The sequence below is a fragment of the Pristiophorus japonicus genome, chromosome 10 (genome assembly GCF_044704955.1).
Source record: "Pristiophorus japonicus isolate sPriJap1 chromosome 10, sPriJap1.hap1, whole genome shotgun sequence".
NCBI classification, from domain to species: domain Eukaryota; kingdom Metazoa; phylum Chordata; class Chondrichthyes; family Pristiophoridae; genus Pristiophorus; species Pristiophorus japonicus.
This window is the reverse complement of record NC_091986.1, coordinates 224,480,232-224,499,124: the sequence shown is the minus strand read 5'-3', so window position 1 is coordinate 224,499,124 and position 18,893 is coordinate 224,480,232. Positions and strand designations below refer to the sequence as shown.

Below are 18,893 nucleotides of genomic sequence, written 5' to 3'. Positions count from 1 at the left end.
CCACCTTCTCCCCACATCCCTCAGTCTTCTGCCTCCAGAAAGGCACTAAACTGTCTCTTGACCCAGTTATATTGCCAGCTTCAATGTATTTCTCTAGTAAGTTATTCCGTAACTCAATTACTCTGTTAAAGAAGTTCTCAAAGTCAGTTCTTACCCCTAACTCTCTTCTTTTTTAACAGGTGGCCCCAGAGGTTCGAATGTTCAGCACAGGAACAATTTGCATTATTCAGTTTTCTCAACTCTTTCATAATTGTGAAAACTAATTCGGTCACCTTGAAGCCTTGACCTTTCCATAGAAAACGAAGCCAGAAAGGCCGAGGCTGGGAAGTGTGTGTGTGTGTGTGTGTGTGTGTGTGTGTGTGTGTGTGTGTGTGTGTGCGCGTAAATCATCGACAAGACACCCAATTGCGAGATGAGAAACTGGTGCTGTGAAACTAAGAGCAGGGGAGGAGCACCAATCACCTAATGGACTTTAATTAGTGTACAGATGATAATTAAGCCAGCGTTCTGAAGGGGCCATCCACCATAAGGAGAACGTATACGCTCCCATCAGGAAAGATCTCATTTTAGCCGAGATTGGTTGCAGATATTAGCAGCAGTGAGGAATTGCAATTGTAAAGTGAAGTGCATTACCGGGTCCTCCCTACAGTCACTAATAGCCAACCAAAGAACCAATAACACATCCAACATCAGAATTCATTTAAATGAGACAGGATAATGGTAATGTCTTTTGTGGAGAATGGAATTGTCGGACAGATTTCTATCCGACAGTCGTGGCGATTTAGCTGAAGGAAAATAAATTGGGATAAAGTAGAATTTCCTATTATTGATTTTATGGGACTTTTGGAGAGCTTTATGGGGTTCATGGGAGTCTAAAGTAGAAAACATGTTCCTGGATACAATGCACATTAATACAAAGCAAAGTGTGTTGGTGAGTGTTGAGTGCAGCCTGTGGGGTCAGTACAGTGGGTCTCAGCTCACTAAATAATCGGCATCTGCAAAACGTACACAAACCAGTCAAATTTACTGATTCAAAAACATAAGATAGAGGAAGCGGCGAATAATATCTAGGGACGTTTGACAGCTTCTTAATACTGGTAACATGCAAATGTGAAATATATTAATGATAAAATCAGCACAGGGAGACTTAGAAAAGGACCAGTGTAACAGCAGACTTCAGCCCTCCAGGGATCAACAACATGGCGGGACACTGAAGAGAGCCATTAGAATGCTGGGATACAGAGCCAGCAGGTTTTAGAGGAACCTCGAGGTGCACTGGGCAGACCACACAATATTGTGCTCTGTTCTGGAGGAACACAAACACACCGGTGAGGGAAGGGTGTTCAGAACGATTCTAAAATGAAAAGCTTAGAGAAGCCTGAACTGTACAATCTGGAGAGACGGTGGTTAGAGGGAGCAGGCGGAATAGAAAGGGTAAACCTCGGATATTATGTCAGTCAGTCAGGTTAGTAGGACCACAAATCTAAAGCAATGAAAGTAAATGGAAAAGAGTTTTTGGGGAATGTGACAATTTGCTGTGGTATGGTGACGTTGAGAATGCATTGTGATGCAGTGAGGGGCATGTTAGGTGCGACAGCGATGTATTTCAATAGGTCGAATAACCTTTTCTGGTTCTAGCCTGTTCTTATTTACAACTAGAGAACGATGGGTCACATCCCATCAAAATGTAGTTAGACATGAGGTCGGGGAGAAACTATTTTCTGTCCGAATGCATGGAAATTTCAGATGTTATTAATTTGATCAAATAATCCTTCTTTCATCGTGACTAAAGAGTTATAGGTCAAGGGTTGGAGCACAGTTCAGTTAACTGTGATACAAATCAGCAAAGAGCTCAGAAACAGGCATACACTGATCTGCAGATTGCCCTGTTACAGGTTCCCCTCCCACCACCATTCTCCCGAAAGGACGGAGCTCTGACTGGGGTTGGACTGTATGGGAACTGACTGCCCTCTAGGTATTAGCTGTGGGTGGCTAAGTGGTAGCACTTTCGCCCAAGTTAGAAGGTTTCGGGTTTAGAATCATCGAACGGTTACAGCATAGGAGGTCATTCGGCCCGTCGAACCTGTGCCGGCTCTCTGCAGGAGCACCTCAGCCAGTCCCACTTCCCCGCCCTTTCCCCGGAGCCCTGCAGGTATTTACCCAACTACCGTTTGAAAGCCACGATTGAGTCTGCCTCCCCCACCCTCTCAGGCACATTCCAGATCCTAACCACTCGCTGCGTAAAGAAGTCCTTTCTTACGTCGCTTCTGGTTCTTCTGTCAATCACCTTAAATCTGTGTCCTCTGGTTCCCGACCCTTCCCCCAATGGGAACAGTTTCCCTCGACCTCTGTCCAGACCCCTCATGATATTGAACACCTCGATCAAATCTCCTCTCAACCTTCGCTGCTCCAAGGGGAACAACCCCAGCTTCTCCAGTCTATCCACGTAAATGAAGTCCCTCATCCCTGGAGCCATACTCGTAAATCTTTCCTGCTGCTTCTCTGAGGCCTTCACATCCTTCCTAAAGTGTGGTGCCCAGAATTGGACACAATGCTCCAGTTAGGACTGAACCAGTGTTTTATACAGGTTCATCATAATTTCCACACTTTGTACTCTATGCCTCTATTTATGAAGCCCAGGATCCCATAAGCTGTTTAACCGCTTTCTCAACCTGCCCTGCCACCTTCAGTGATTTGTGTCCATATACCCCCAGGTCTCTCTGTTCATGCACCCCCTTTAGGATTGTACCCTTTAGTTTATATTGCCTCTCCTCATTCTTCCTACCAAAATGTATCACTTCGCACTTTTCTGCGTTAAATTCCATCTGCCCAGTGCCCGCCCATCCCACCAGCCTGTCTGTGTCCTCCTGAAGTCTCTCACTACCCTCCTCACTGTTCACTACACTTCCAAGTTTTGAGTCATCTGCAGATTTTGAAATTGTGCCCTGTATACCCAGGTCCAGGTCATTAATATATATCAGGAAAAGCCGTGGTCCCAGTATCGACCCCTGGGGAACACCACTGTATACCTTCCTCCAGCCCGAGAAACAGCCATTCACCACTACTCTCTGTTTCCTGTCACTGAGACAATCCCGTATCCATGCTGCCACTGTCCCTTTTATTCCCTGGGCTTCAACTTTGCTGCCAAGCCGATTATGTGGCACTTTGTCAAAGGCCTTTTGGAAATCCATGTACACATCAACCACATTACCCTCATCAACCCTCTCTGTTACCTCATCAAAAAACTCAATCAAGTTGGTTAAACACGATTTGCCTTTAACAAATCCGTGCTGGCGTTCCTTAATTAATCCACACTTGTCCAAGTGACTGTTAATTTTGTCTCTGATTACTGTTTCTAAAAGCTCCCCCACTCCCGAGGTTAAACTGAGCGGCCTGTAGTTACTGGGTTTATCCTTGCACCCTATTTTGAACAAGGGTGTAACATTTGCAATTCTCCAGCCCTCTGGCACCACCCCTGTATCTATGGAGGGTTGGAATGTTATCGCCAGTACCTCCGCGATTTCCGCCCTCAATTCCCTCAGCATCCGAGGGTGCATCCCGTCCGCTCCTGGTGATTTATCTACTTTAAGTACAGCCAGCCTTTCTAATACCTCGTCTTTATCAATTTTTATCCCATCCAGTGTCTCCACTATCTCCTCTCTCACTATGATTTTGGCAGCATCCCCTTCCTTGGTGAAGACAGATGCAAGCTGCTCATTTATTACCTCAGCCATGCCCTCTGCCTCCATGTGTAGCGCTAATCGGCCCCAGCCCTCCTCTCACTGTTTATTATTTATAAGCCGCATTCCAGTCTTGAGCACACAATCTAGACCGGCACTCCTAGTGCAGTACTGAGGGAGTGCTGCACTGTCAGAAGTGCTGTCTTTTGGATGAGACATTAAACTGATGTGCCGTCTGCTCTCTCAGGTGGAATTAAAAGATCCCATGGCACTTTTCGAAGAAGAGCAGGGGATGCCAATATTTATCTTTCAACCAACACCTAAAAGAACCCAGATGATCTGGTCATTATCCCATTGCTGTTTCTGGGAGCTTGCTGTGCGCGAATTGGCTGCCATGTTTCCTATATTACAACACTGGCTTCACTCCAAAAGTACTTCATTGGCTGGAAAGCACTTTGGAGCGCCCTGAGGACGTGAAGGCGCTATAGAAATGCAAGTCTTTTTCTTTTCTAGTACCTCATTCCAACTTTCCATTCTTCCGACAGTGAGTGTTTGCACGCTATTCTATGGTGGGGAGGATCACCGCTGGATCCTTACAGCGTGTGTTTTACAGCAGAGTCAACGAACAGCAATCGAGAGAAGGAAGGTGCCTTATTATCACTCTCCCAAACCCAGGCCAGTGCCCCAGCTAAGATCAGCAACCCAGGATCACCCTGCTGTGTGGGGCTCAGGACCCCACTCAGCCACAAGCCCCTCGGATAGAGGGCAGCCCTGCTGTATGGGGCTCAGGACCTCACTCAGCCACAAGCCCCTCGGATGGAGGGCAGCCTGCTGTGTGGGGCTCAGGACCCCACTCAGCCACAAGCCCCTCGGATAGAGGGCAGCCCTGCTGCGGATTCTGGCAGCAGGAATTAATCAACCACTAACCTGACATTACTTTCACTTCAAATCTCTGGAAAATGACCCTTCAGCCGCCCGAGTGCAGCGGTGATTGCAGCGAGTCAGAGAGACCATGCGACCGCAGGTAGGTTTGAGCATATAGAGGTCTGAACACTTAGCAAATTAAAGCTGCACTCATTGACTGTATCCCAAACTCTGACAAACATGATGGATAATGGGAATTATTGTACTATGGCTCATATCTGCATTGATTCTATGTTGTCGTGCCTTGGTTAATTATAATTTATTTATATGAAAAATTAATAACGCAAGATTTAAAAGATAACCTTGTACGCAGGGCAAAGCACTACAATCTTAAAGCAGCAGCATCAGAAGCAAGTGCTCAAGCTCTGGCATAAAACTTATTTGCACTATTTGGAGGAATTAACAGGGCCAGAAGCAGGGCTGGCCAATAGCTCAGTGGGCAGTGGCAGCAGCTGCGGTACAGAGACCTGTGTGTGTGGCCGGGCCCCCCGATACACCAGGCCTTGGCTCCACACTCCAGGTTCTGCATGGTTGCCACGCAGCCAAATAAGGCCATCGCCGTATGGTGCGGGGAGACTTCCTGTGACCAGGCTGCAGTACAGCCGGTGATAGCAGGGATATTTGCTCCATCTGTGGCAGACGTAGGGCCCATTGGGCCGTGGGCTGGACCTCCAAAAATGTAAAGGGTGCACAGAAATGAGCTTTTCGGGGGAGGGGGCCGGGGGGCACTTCTGCCGCAGCACGCAGCTTTCTCCATTGGGCGTGTGTCCAGGATCAACCTTTCGTGACATGTCCGGGGTCAGCTTACGCTAAAATACGTTTGCCCACAGGGACTTTCGAGGCTGCTGTTTATGCTCACACGAGAAGAATGGACATTTGGATGAGATACAGGGTCGAGAAAGCAAGACAGCAACGTGAAGTGGGTGGGGAAAGCAACTGTACCATCATCATAAGCAGTCCCTCGGAATCGAGGAAGACTTGCTTCCACTGTTAGCATGAGTTCTCAGGTGGCTGAACAGTCCAATACAAGAACCGCAGTCTCTGTCACAGGTGGGACAGATAGTCGTTGAGGGAAGGGGAGGGTGGGACTGGTTTACCGCACGCTCCTTCCGCTGCCTGCGCTTGGTTTCTGCATGCTCTCGGCGATGAGACTCAAGGTGCTCAGCGCCCTCCCGGATGCTCTTCCTCCACTTAGGGCAGTCTGTGGCCAGAGACTCCCAGGTGTCAGTGGAGATGTTGCACTTTATCAGGGAGGCTTTGAGGGTGTCCCTGTAACGTTTCCTCTGCCCACCTTTGGCTTGTTTGCCGTGAAGGAGTTCCAAGTAGAGCGCTTGCTTTGGGAGTCTTGTGTCTGGCATACGGACGATGTGGTCTGCCCAGCGGAGCTGATCAAGTGTGGTCAGTGCTTCGATGCTGGGGATGTTGACCTGGTCGAGGACGCCAACATTGGTGCGTCTGTCCTCCTAGGGGATTTGTAGGATCTTGCGGCGACATCGTCGGTGGTATTTCTCCAACGACTTGAGGTGTCTACTGTACATGGTCCATGTCTCTGAGCCATACAGGAACCATACCATAACCATCTTGTGTCAGCCGTGGCTCAGTTGGTAGCACCCTCTTCTGAGCAAAAAGGTTGTGGGTTCAAGTCCCACTCCTTCATGTCAAATGAGCCAAAGGTGGGCAGCGGAAACACGACAAGGACACCCTTAAAGCCTCCCTGATAAAGTGCAACATCCCCACTGACACCTGGGAGTCCCTGGCCAAAGACCGCCCTAAGTGGAGGAAGTGCATCCGGGAAGACGTGATGCTCCTAGAGTTTCAACGCTTCGAGCGTGAAGAGGTCAGGCGCAGGCAGCGGAAGGAGCGTGCGACAAGTCACTCCCCCACCCCCGGCGAATGTCTGTCCCACCTGTGACACGGTCTGTGGTTCTCGTATTGGACTGTTCAGCCACCAAAGGACTCACTTTAGGAGTGGAAGCAAGTCTTCCTCGATTCCAAGGGACTGCCTATGATGATGACTGAGGGAGTGCTCTGTTGTTGGAGGGGCAATACTGAGGGAGCACCTCACTATCGGAGGGGCAGTACTGAGGGAGCACTGCACTGTTGGAGGGGCAGTACTGAGGGAGCACTGCACTGGTGGAGCTGCTGTCTTTCGGATGATACATTAAACCGAAGCCCCGTCTGCTCTCACATGGATGTAAAAGATCTATGACATTATTTCGAAGAAGAGCAGGAGTTATCCCCGGTGTCCGAGCCAATATCTATCCCTCAATCAACATCACTAAAACAGATGATCTGGTTCATTATCACATTGCTGTTTGTGGGAGCTTGCTGTGCGCAAATTGGCTGATGCGTTTCCCAAATTACAACAGTGACTGCACTTAAAAAAAAAGTACTTCATTGGCTGCAAAGCGCTTTGGACATCCGGTGGTCGTGAATTGCGCTGTAGAAATGCAAGTCTTCGAGAACACATTAGTCCTTCTGTGGTAGGACCATGGCTATGACCCATAATTCCCCTTGGGGTCAAACTCAACTGTACTGCTAATGAACGACACTGAGTGGAGCCCTATCCCCGGAAAGAAGAAAAGAAGTATCGATGGTGCCTGGGGGCACTGCTATCTCCTGCCGACCTGGTGAGGGATCGGACACGGCACAGGATGCACAAGAAGGTGAATACTAGCTGATGACACTAACCAGTTGTCTGCTGGCTGGCTCTTAAGAGAATCTTGAACAAGCAAAGTCTGATCCTGGAGGTTGCCTGCAAACTGCTCATCTCAGAGGATGGACCTTCACTCTGACACCTCCACAAGCACTGGGCTCCTGATCGCAGGGTGCAGACGAGAGGACATCTTGCCCCAGGACTGAGGAAACCCTGAACATTGCCCTTCTTCACAATACAGTTCCACTGGGGATCGCTGCCATCAATACCGCAGGCCTTATTGTTCCAACAAACAATGCCGTTACCTCGGCGTGTAGGAAAACAGACACCATCTCGGGAGGCCAAACCCTTCCAACACAGCAGATGCCGGCCAGGACTGTGTGCTCAATGGGGAGGGGGCGGGGGGCGGAATGAGCTCATTTGTTTTTCTCTCGGTGCAGAGTTTGTGCTGCAGCTCAATGGTCACTCAGTATAAAACAGTGCGAGGTTGAGATGATGGCCCGCTCCGCTCACATCTCTCAAGTTTCTTCCATTCGATGCCTGGAGGAGAGTCTGCAGGAGTTCAGTTCCTTCCTTTTGGGGCCTTGTGATATTAATACACAAGCTACTTTAAATGAATTAGCGTCTTAATTAAAATAGCAGACACTGCTCGTCAATTTTAATCTCTCTAATGTCACTGTTCTTTATGGAAATTGCCTTTATGGAAGCATTTTCCAGTCCTTGCCTCTGAAGGTGCTGGCTCTTGACAGGGCCGAGACTGCAGGCGGCTGCCTTCCTGTACCTTGCCCGAGTGGCCATTCTTGTCGACTGGAGGTGAGCTGTGTATATCACTGTAGTCCAACTCTACCTTCAATCGCACATCTGCACTTTACAACAGAGATCGCTCGCTCGTGATTAGCAGCAGGGCTAGTTTTCCACCATCCCTAACCCAGGAGCACGGAGAATTTCAGCGCTCACAAATCCACCCTCACTTGGGGGGGGGGGGGGGGGGGGGGGGCCGGAGACAAACCCATTCTGCACAGATCACGGATCCGCTGTGGGCCTCTCTGGTTCCACTCTGGACAAATGCCTTTATAATGAAGCTCCAGGAGAACTTCTACAGACGACACTACTCACCGACAATACAAACATGATCTCTATTTTGTTAATTTATTCTCGGGATGTGGGTGTCGCTGGCAAGGCCGGCATTTATTGCCATCCCTAATTGCCCTGAGAAGGTGGGGGTGGGGCGCCTTCTTGAATCGCCGGGAGCGGGTTTGATACTCAACTGCCCCCTGAAGTGGCCACTCAGTTGTATCAACCACGTGGGTGTGGGACTGGAGTCACGTGTAGGCCCCGAGCGGCTATGGACGGCAGGGCATCAGTGAACTAGGTGGGTTTTTATGACAATCTGACAGCTTCATGGTCACATCTACTGAGACCAGATATTTATTTTCAGATTTAAAAAAAAAAACTGATTCAAGTTCTCAAACTGCCACAGTGGGATTTGAGCCCACGTTCTCTGGATTGCTGGTCCAGTAACTGCTCATTAACATCTGGTAGGATGTTAGGGCTGACATATGAGGAGAGACTGGATCGACTGGGCCTGTATTCACTGGAGTTTAGAAGGATGAGAGGGGATCTCATAGAAACATAAAATTCTGACAGGACTGGACAGGTTAGATGCGGGAAGAATGTTCCCGATGTTGGGGAAGTCCAGAACCAGGGGACATAGTCTTAGGGTAAGGGGTAAGCCACTTAGGACTGAGATGAGGAGAAACTTCTTCACTCAGAGAGTTGTTAACCTGTGGAATTCCCTGCCGCAGAGAGTTGTTGATGCCAGTTCATTGGATATATTCAAGAGGGAGTTAGATATGGCCCTTACGGCTAAAGAGATCAAGGAGTATGGAGAGAAAGCGGGAATGATCAGCGGTGCGGGCTCAAAGGGCCGAATGGCCTACTCCTGCACCTATTTTCTATGTTTCTATGTAAAGTACAACAATCACGCCACTATTATCAAGATCCAACTGTGGATATGCTGGGGTTCCCATACTGTGGCAAAGTGCCTGATTCTCACCACTGCAAGGTTTGTGCCATGTCATCCAAACCACCCCATGAGATTATTGCCTTGCGATCTTGTCCAGGTACCTTCCATTGTCTATGTAAAAACAACTGGATATTGGGTAGCATGCCAACAGCATTCAGCCAGAGACAATCAATGGTGGGACTCACATCAAATTGTCTCTGGTGATTGAAGAGAAGACAAGACGACAGGTAAATTCACCACAGGACGCCTGCTCACATCTCCCCAATCCTGCAGGACACCTGCTCACATCGCCCCAATCCTGCAGGATACCTGCTCACATCGCCCCAATCCTGCAGGACACCTGCTCACATCGCCCCAATCCTGCAGGACACAGGACACCTGCTCACATCACCCCAATCCTGCAGGACACAGGATACCTGCTCACATCTCTCCTGACCTTCCTTCCCACTCTGCTGCCCATCGTGAGGTACTTTGGGATGTTTTACTTCATCGACATATGATGATGAAAATCATTAAATCCTATTACATTCATCAAGATCTCATTTGCCATCGCTTCAAATGTAGTTGCTCATTCCAGGAAAGTGCTAGTTGTCATACAGTGTCACAGCAAGTGACAGCACATTATAAACACTCAATCAGCCCCATCACATTTAAGCTACCAATAGGAACACTGGTGATGGTGCTTCATGAATCACATACAATTGATGTTATTTTGGTTAGTCTTAGGAAACAAAAAGACTATTTTCTACCTCAATAACATTGTGACACAGACACGTTAGAAGATATTACGCCTCGCAGAGTAGTCTCTGTGCCATGAGTGAGAATGACAATGTTCAGGAGAATTCTGCAGCCCACCTCACAAGGTATAACATTAAAAATAAAACACGCTCTTTCGATGGCACAACAGGAAGGCTCTAGGTTTGATCTATGGTCTGTGCTGAGATTGTGGTTGTCAGTGCGATGGCCATAGGGGTGCTGCAGTTGGCCTCAGTACCTGGGCCAGGATTTTCCCTCCTAATCGCTATCCGAGTGTGCGAGTGTGGGCAGGGGAGAGAATTGGAAAAAAGTATTCAATTATCTTTTGGTTCAATGTTATCAAGTAACCTGCAGGCCCTTAAATTCTAACACTGCAGCAGAACACTGCAGGTTCACAGACCGATTGGCAGGTGCTGCTCAATAGGCAACCTACGCACACACAGATGGCCAAGGACGCTCAGAGTTACTCCAGGATTAGATTCAGGTGATTTCGGCTGGGATTGGACACACCTGGCAAGTAGGATGTTAACATGCCCCCTCTCTCCTCTCCCAGACTCACCCTCTTCCCTGCACTTCTCTCTCCACAGCAGGTTATCCTCGGCCAGGATGCGCCAGTACCGACAGGTCTGTGCTGCCCGCAGCAGGTCCCTTGGCTCCAGGAATGACAAGACGTAGAGGGCCAGCTACAAGGCAGAAAAAACAGACTCTGTAAAGCCACCCCCAACAACTGGCAGATCAGGAGGGCATCGGGAGAAGTATTAAAACATAAAGCAGTCTGAAAATTAAAGAGTAAAATCCGACGTGCCACTTCAAAATATTACCAGTGCTCTGGCTGAAACAGGTTACTGCTAGCCTGACAGAACCGCAGCAACTTAAATATCATCCAAACATCTTCAGACGGCAGATGACAAGATATACGGTTCCTAGGCTGCCACTGGAACATCACAATGTGAGTCCTTAACTTATAAAGCGCCATTAATTAAACTATGCTTTACAATTCTGTGGAGGTAAAAGGACAAGAACAAAATACTCAACTGAGCTCCTTCAAAGGCTTGTTGGTAAACGTACCCCCCAGTGCGGTGCTCAGACAAGACAGCTTACAGATGCCCAAGTTTGATCTCTGCTCTGCACTGATTCCCAATGCACCAGAATTAGCCTCAGTGCGGTTCGGCTGGGTGTGAGGGATGTGGGGGGGTGGGGGGGAGGAAAGAGAGAATCAGTCTGGTCCCTGCTCCTTACTGAGTGCTAAGGTGTGGATGTCAAGTCAGATGTCCCTCACAACAACCACCTGCATTTATATAGTGCCTTTAATGTAGTAAAACGTTCCAAGGTGCCTCGCAGGAGCGTTAACAAAATTTGGCACCAATCCACATGGGGAGATATCAGGACAGGTGACTAAAAGCTTGGCTAAAGAGGTGGGTTTTAAGGAGCATCTTAAAAGAAGAGAGAGGGAGATTTAGGTAGGGAATAGGGCCTAGGAACTTAGAAAACAGGAGGAGGCCATTCAGCGCCTCGAGCCTATTCCGCCATTCAATTAGGTCATGCTTGATCGGAATCTTACCTTCATCGATCAGCCTTGGCTCCATAACCCTTAATACCCTTGCCGGAAAAAAATCTATCAATCTCAGTCTTAAAATTTTCAATTGCCCCCGTCCTCAACAGCTTTTTGGGGGCGAGAGTTCCAGATTCCCAGCACCCTTTGTGTGAAGATGTGCTCCCTGACATCACCCTGAACGGCCGGGCTCTAATTTTAAGGTCCTGCCCCTTGTTCTGGACTCCCCCCACCAGAGGGAACAGTTTCTCTCGATCCACCCGATCGAATCCTGTAATCATCGTAAGCCCCTCGATCAGATCATCCTCAATCTTCTACACTCGAGGAATACAGGCCCAGTCTGTGCAGCCTGCCCTCGGGATTTAACCCTTTCAGCCCACGGCATCTGAAGATACAGCCACTAATGGTGGGGCGATGAAAATCAGGAATGTACAAGAGGCCAGAGTTGGAGCAGAGCAGAGATCTTGGATATCTCACAGATGATTAGCCTGTGGGTGAGGTTCAGGAGAGCTGCTGGTGTCTTGAGGAACTGAACATCAGAAAAGATGAGGGGTGGGGGGGAAGAAAATCATTTACCGCACTTCAGGTACAAACCTGCTCCAGAAATCCACGAGGAAGATGGTAACAGGAAACAGCATCGGTTAAGCAGTGGTCCGCTGTACTGGGAAAGGTCACTCTCATTTATTTAACCCTGCACCTTTATAAGCAATAGAAGTGTAGCTGCATGGCTCTGCACACCAAGGGCTGGGTACCACGTACCTCTTTAGGTAGGAGGGAGATGAAGTCCCGCTGGAACTGAGGCTCGATGACCTGCATCATGTACTTGATTTGAGAAGTCTCGCAGCGATCGATGAGCTCGTCCAATGCCAGGAGCTTTTCAGGGCCACTCCACTTCTGTGGAACAAAACGCAGAGTTCAGAGACCAAATTAAAGCAGTAAGCTCCTGCTTTACATTCAGCTACTGGTAGGAGTCATTACAAACAGAAATACATCAGAGCGCCGACACTCCAGTTAAACATAGAAACATAGAAAATAGGTGCAGGAGTAGGCCATTCGGCCCTTCAAGCCTGCACCGCCATTCAATAAGATCATGGCTGATCATTCCCTCAGTACCACTTTCCTGCTTTCCATACCCCTTGATCCCTTTAGCCATAAGGGCCATATCAAACTCCCTCTTGAATATATCCAATGAACTGGCCTCAACAACTCTGCGGCAGGGAATTCCACAGGTTAACAACTCTCTGAGTGAAGAAGTTTCTCCTCATCTCAGTCCTAAATGGTTTACCACTTATCCTTAGACTATGTCCCCTGGTTCTGGACTTCCCCAACATCGGGAACATTCTTCCCGCATCTAACCTGTCCCGTCCCGTCAGAATCTTTTACGTTTCTATGAGATCTCCGCTCATCCTTCTAAACTCAAGTGTATAAAGGCCCAGTTGATCCAGTCTCTCCTCATATGACAGTCCAGCCATCCCTGGAATCAGTCTGGTGAACCTTCGCTGCACTCCCTCAATAGCAAGAACGTCCTTCTCAGATTAAGAGACCAAAACTGAATACAATATTCCAGGTGAGGCCTCACTAAGGCCCTGTACAACTGCAGTAAGACCTCCCTGCTCCGATAGTCAAATCCCCTCGCTATGAACCATTTGCCTTCTTCACCACCTACTATACCTGCATGCCCACTTTGAGTGCCTGATGTACCATGACACCCAGGTCTCGTTGAAACCTCCCCTTTTCCTAATCTGCCGCCATTCAGATAATATTCTGCCTTCGTGTTTTTGCCCACAAAATGGATAACCTCACATTTATCCACATTATACTGCATCTGCCATGCATTTGCCCACTCACCTAACCTGTCCAAGTCACCCTGCAGCCTCTCAGCATCCTCCTCACAGCTCACACCGCCACCCAGTTTAGTGTCATCTGCAAACTTGGAGATATTACACTCAATTCCTTCATCTAAATCATTAATGTATATTGGAAAGAGCTGGGATCCCAGCACTGAGCCCTGCGGCACTCCACTAGTCACTGCCTGCCATGCTGAAAAGTACCCGCTTATCCTGACTCTCTGCTTCCTGTCTGCCAACCAGTTCTCTATCCACATCAGTATATTACTCCCAATACCATGCACTTTAAGTTTGCACACCAATCTCTTGTGTGGGACCTTGTCAAAAGCCTTTTGAAAGTCCAAATACACCACATCCACTGGTTCTCCCTTGTCCACTCTGCTAGTTACATCCTCAAAAAATTCCAGAAGATTCGTCAAGCATGATTTCCCTTTCATAAATCCATGCTGACTTGGACCGATCCTGTCACTGCTTTCCAAATGCTCGACTATTTCATCCTTAATAATTGATTCCAACATTTTCCCCACTACTGATGTCAGGCTAACCGGTCTATAATTACCCATTTTCTCTCTCTCTCCTTTTTTAAAAAAGTGGTGTTACATTAGCAAGCCCTCCAGTCTATAGGAACTGATCCAGAGTCGATAAGACTGTTGGAAAATGTTCACCAATGCATCCACTATTTCTAGGGCCACTTCGTTAAGCACTCTGGGATGCAGACTATCAGGCCCTGGGGATTTATCAGCCTTCAATCCCATCAATTTCCCAAACACAATTTCCCACCTAATAAGGATATCCTTCAGTTCCTCCTTCTCACTAGACCCTCGGTCCCCTAGTACATTCAGAAGGTTATTTGTGTCTTCCTTCGTGAAGAAAGAATCAAAGTATTGGTTCAATTGGTCTGCCATTTCTTTGTTCCCCATTATAAATTCACCTGAATCCGACTGCAAGGGACCTACGTCTGCCTTCACTAATCTTTTTCTCTTCACATATTTATCGAAGCTTTTGCAGTCAGTTTTTATGTTCCCTGCAAACTTCCTCTCGTACTGTATTTTCCCCCTTTTAATTAAACCCTTAGTCTTCCTCTGTTGAATTTTAAATTTCTCCCAGTCCTCAGGTTTGTTGCTTTTTCTGGCCAATTTATATGCCTCTTCCTTGGCTTTAACACTATCCTTAATTTCCCTTGTTAGCCACGGTTGAGCCACCTTCCCGGTTTTATTTTTATTCCAGACAGGGATGTACAATTGCTGAAGTTCATCCATGTGATCTTTAAATGTTTGCCATTGCCTATCCACCGTCAACCCTTTAAGTATCATTTGCCGGTCTATTCTAGCCAATTCACATTCATACCGTCGAAGTTACCTTTCCTTAAGTTCAGGACCCTAGTTTCCGAATTAACTGTGTCACTCTCCATCTTAATAAAGAATTCTACCATATTATGGTCACTCTTCCCCAAGGGGCCTCGCACAACAAGATTGCTAATTAGTCCCTTCTCATTACACATCACCCAGTCTAAGATGGCTTGCTCTCCAGTTGGTTCCTTGACATATTGGTCTAGAAAACCATCCCTAATACACTCCAGGAAATCCTCTTCCACCACATTTCTACCAGTTTGGTTAGCCCAATCTATATATAGATTAAAGTCGCCCATGATAACTGCTGTACCTTTATTGCACACATCCCTTATTTCTTGTTTGATGCTGTCCCCAACCTCACTACTTCTGTTTGGTGGTCTGTACACAACTCCCACTAGCGTTTTCTGCCCTTTGGAATTCCGCAGCTCCACCCATACCGATTCCACATCATCCAGGCTAATGTCCCTCCTTACTATTGCACTAATTTCCTCTTTAACCAGCAACGCTATCCCGCCTCCATTTCCTCTCTGACTATCCTTCCTAAATGCTGAATACCCCTGGATGTTGAGTTCCCAGCCTTGGTCACCTTGGAGCCATGTCTCCGTGATGCCAATTACATCATATCCGTTAACTGCTGTCTGCGCAGTTAATTCATCCACCTTATTCCGAATACTCCTCGCATTGAGGCACAGAGCCTTCAGGCTTGTCTTTTTAAACACACTTTGCCCCTTTAGAATTTTGCTGTAATGTGGCCCTTTTTGTTTTTTGCCTTGGGTTTATCTGCCCTCCACTTTTACTATTCTCCATTCCCTCTATCTCCCTGCATAGATTCCCATCCCCCTGCCATATAAGTTTAACTCCTCCCCAACAGCACTAGCAAACACTCCCCCCTAGGACATTGGTTCTGGTCCTGCCCAGGTGCAGACCGTCCGGTTTGTATTGGTCCCATCTTGCCGGTTCCAATGTCCCAGGAATTTGAATCCCTCCCTTCTGCACCACTCCTCAAGCCACGTATTCATCTGAGCTATCCTGCGATTCCTACTCTGACTAGCACGTGGCACTGGTAGCAATCCTGAGATTACTACTTTTGAGGTCCTACTTTTTAATTTAGCTCCTAGCTCCCTAAATTCGTCTCGTACGACCTGATCCCGTTTTCTACCTATATCGTTGGTACCTATATGCACCACGACAACTGGCTGTTCACCCTCCCTTTTCAGAATCTCTCTCCGAAACATCCTTGACCCTTACACCAGGGAGGTAACATACCGTCCTGGAGTCTCGGTTGCGGCCGCAGAAATGCCTGTCTATTCCCCTCACAATCGAATCCTCTATCACTATAGCTCTACCAACTCTTTTTCCTGCCCTCCTGTGCAGCAGAGCCACCCACGGTGCCATGAACTTGGCTGCTGCTGCCCCCCCCCCGATGAGTCATCCCCCTCAACAGTACCCAAAGCGGTGTATCTGTTTTGCAGGGGGATGACCGCAGGGGACCCCTGCACTACCTTCCTTGCACTGCTCTTCCTGTTGGTCATCCATTTACTATCTGGCTGTGTACCCTTTACCTGCGGTGAGACCAACTCGCTAAACGTGCTATTCACGTCATTCTCAGCATCGGGCATGCTCCAGAGTGAATCCACCCACAGATCAGAGTCCAGGTCAGGTTCACAGTCTGTACTGAGTTACTCATCTGTTGACATGGCAGTACGTCCTGTGCAATTAGTCTCGACTGTCCTGGTTAGAGAGATGAAAAGAGAGAGATGAAAAGGCAGCCATTGTTCCTACTCCTGATCAGTACCCAGTGACCTCTGGGAATTACATGTGAGGATGACAGAAAAGTCACGGGAATGTACAGAGGTAAATTCACCAATCCCATATTCCAAGTGCAGGACTATTCAGAGATGCTGCAGCACCGATTCTCCGACACACACTCCCTTTGAGTGCAACACACCCTGCTGGGACCGTGGGTTGGTAAATTTACCCCAATCCATGGGCACAAGGCTTGCTTTGCAAAATGGTGGTCTGCCACTTGTAACGCTTTTCCTATTCCATTCTCACTTTATTCCCCCCCGCCCCACCACCCATCCCCCCCCAGCCCACCTGATCCAGTGCACGGCATCAACTCTTGCTAGAATACGGGTTCACGAGCAGTCCTCTGGCACCCGACCGCTCTTCAATGGTGGTGCGAGACAGCGAGTGCCTGTGGGCTATTTCCCCAAGGAAGCTATTAGAGGAGGGCCTTAGCTAATCTTCATTCAACATCCTCACATGTAATTCCCAGAGGTCACTGGGTACTGATCGGGAGTAGGAACAATGGCTGCCTTTTCATCTCTCTCACCAGGACAGTCGAGACTAATTGCACAGGACGTACTGCCAGGTCAACAGATGAGTAACTCAGTACAGATTGTGAACCTGACCTGGACCCTGATCTGTGGAGCTTAATGCTACACTGGGCCACACCTTCTCCCACAGGGCCAACAGCGATGCTCTATCTTTTGAAGTCCTAAGATCTTCGAAACATAGGAACCGGAGGAGGCCATTTAATTCAGCCCCTCGAGCCTGTTCCGCCATTCAATCAGATCATGACTGATCTGTGACTTAACTCCATATACCTGCCTTTGGTCCATATCCCTTAATACCTTTGGTGAACAGAAAGCTATCAATCTGGGATTTAAAATTAACAGTTGATTTAGCATCAATTGCCATTGGCGGAAGAGAGTTCCAAACTTCTACCACCCTTTGTGTGTAGAAGTGTTTCCTAATTTCACTCCTGGATGGCCGGGCTCTAATGTTTAGACTATGCCTCCTAGTCCTAGAATCGCCAATCAGCAGCAACAGTTTCTCTCTATCTACCCTATCTGTTCCCTTTAACATCTTAAGATCTTGGGCAAGTGTTCAGCACGAATGCTTCTGTGCAGAATTTCACACGGACTGGGGATTCAGCACACCTCCCCCACAATTGTGTGACAAAGGTTTACTCCCATCATCACTCAATCGCAACACAAAGAGCAGCACCTGCTCTAAATACCACAGGTTAAAGACTTGCCGACTCGCCCACCTGCCTCCTACAGTCCCGAGAAGATGGCTTTTGTTCCCAGATATTAGGAGTGTCTCCACCAGGCACATTAACATTCAGTGATTAGGTGACAGCATGCTGTGATGCTAAACACCAGGAGGAAGGAATAACTGAAGCAGATAAGGAGTTCTATGGTTTTGAGATCCTGGATTAATAGAAAAATACAAGATGGTGCAATCAAATATTAATTTCAACACAGCGAGAATGGGAAGTGTGTAAAATGGAGTTTCGAAGGACAAGTGAAAGATCACTAGTAGTCATATCAGCATAACTAAAATAGGGAAACAGAAGGTTATGTCTCAGAGGGAAAAAGAAATGAAGGGAGAGCGAGAGCTTAGAGGCAACAGAAGAACCAGTGGATGTGGTGTATTTGGACTTTCAAAAGGCTTTTGACAAGGTCCCACACAAGAGATTAGTGTGCAAAATTAAGGCACATGGCATTGGGGGTAATGTATTGACATGGATAAGGAGCTGGTTGGCAGACAGGAAGCAAAGAGTAGGAATAAACGGGCCTTTTCAGAATGGAAGGCAGTGACTAGTGGGGTACCGCAAGGTTCAGTGCTGGGACCCCAGCTATTTACAATGTACATTACTGATTTAGACGAAGGAATTAAATGTAATATCTCCAAGTTTGCAGATGACACTAAGCCGGGTAACAGTGTGAGCTGCGAGGAGGATGTTAGGAGGCTGCAGGGGGGGACTTGGATAGGTTAGGTGAGTGGGCAAATGCATGGCAGATGCAGTATAATGTGGATAAATGTGAGGTTATCCACTTTGGTTTCAAAACAGGAAGGCAGATTATCTGAATGGTGACAGATTAGGAAAAGGGGAGTTGCAACAAGACCTGGGTGTCATGGTACATCAGCCATTGAAGGTTGACATGCAGGTACAGCAGGGAGTGAAGGCAAATGGCATGCTGGCCTTCATAGCTAGGGGATTTGAGTATAGGAGCAGGGAGGTCTTTCTGCAGTTGTACAGGGCCTTGGTAAGACCACACCTTGAGTATTGTGTTCAGTTTTGGTCTCCT

At 47.9% G+C, this 18,893-nt stretch overlaps 1 protein-coding gene across 1 annotated transcript in view; it reads right to left on the bottom strand.

The window, feature by feature from the left end:
- The window catches only part of LOC139275332 (F-box/WD repeat-containing protein 7-like), a 278,013-nt gene that overhangs the window by 33,381 nt on the left and 225,739 nt on the right, over positions 1-18,893 (bottom strand). The window contains exons 6-7 of the mRNA XM_070892643.1: positions 12,354-12,488; positions 10,602-10,725 (exon numbers count right to left, since the gene is read on the bottom strand). Coding sequence (XP_070748744.1) covers positions 10,602-10,725; positions 12,354-12,488 — 259 coding nt within the window. The remainder of the gene's footprint in view (positions 1-10,601; positions 10,726-12,353; positions 12,489-18,893) is intronic.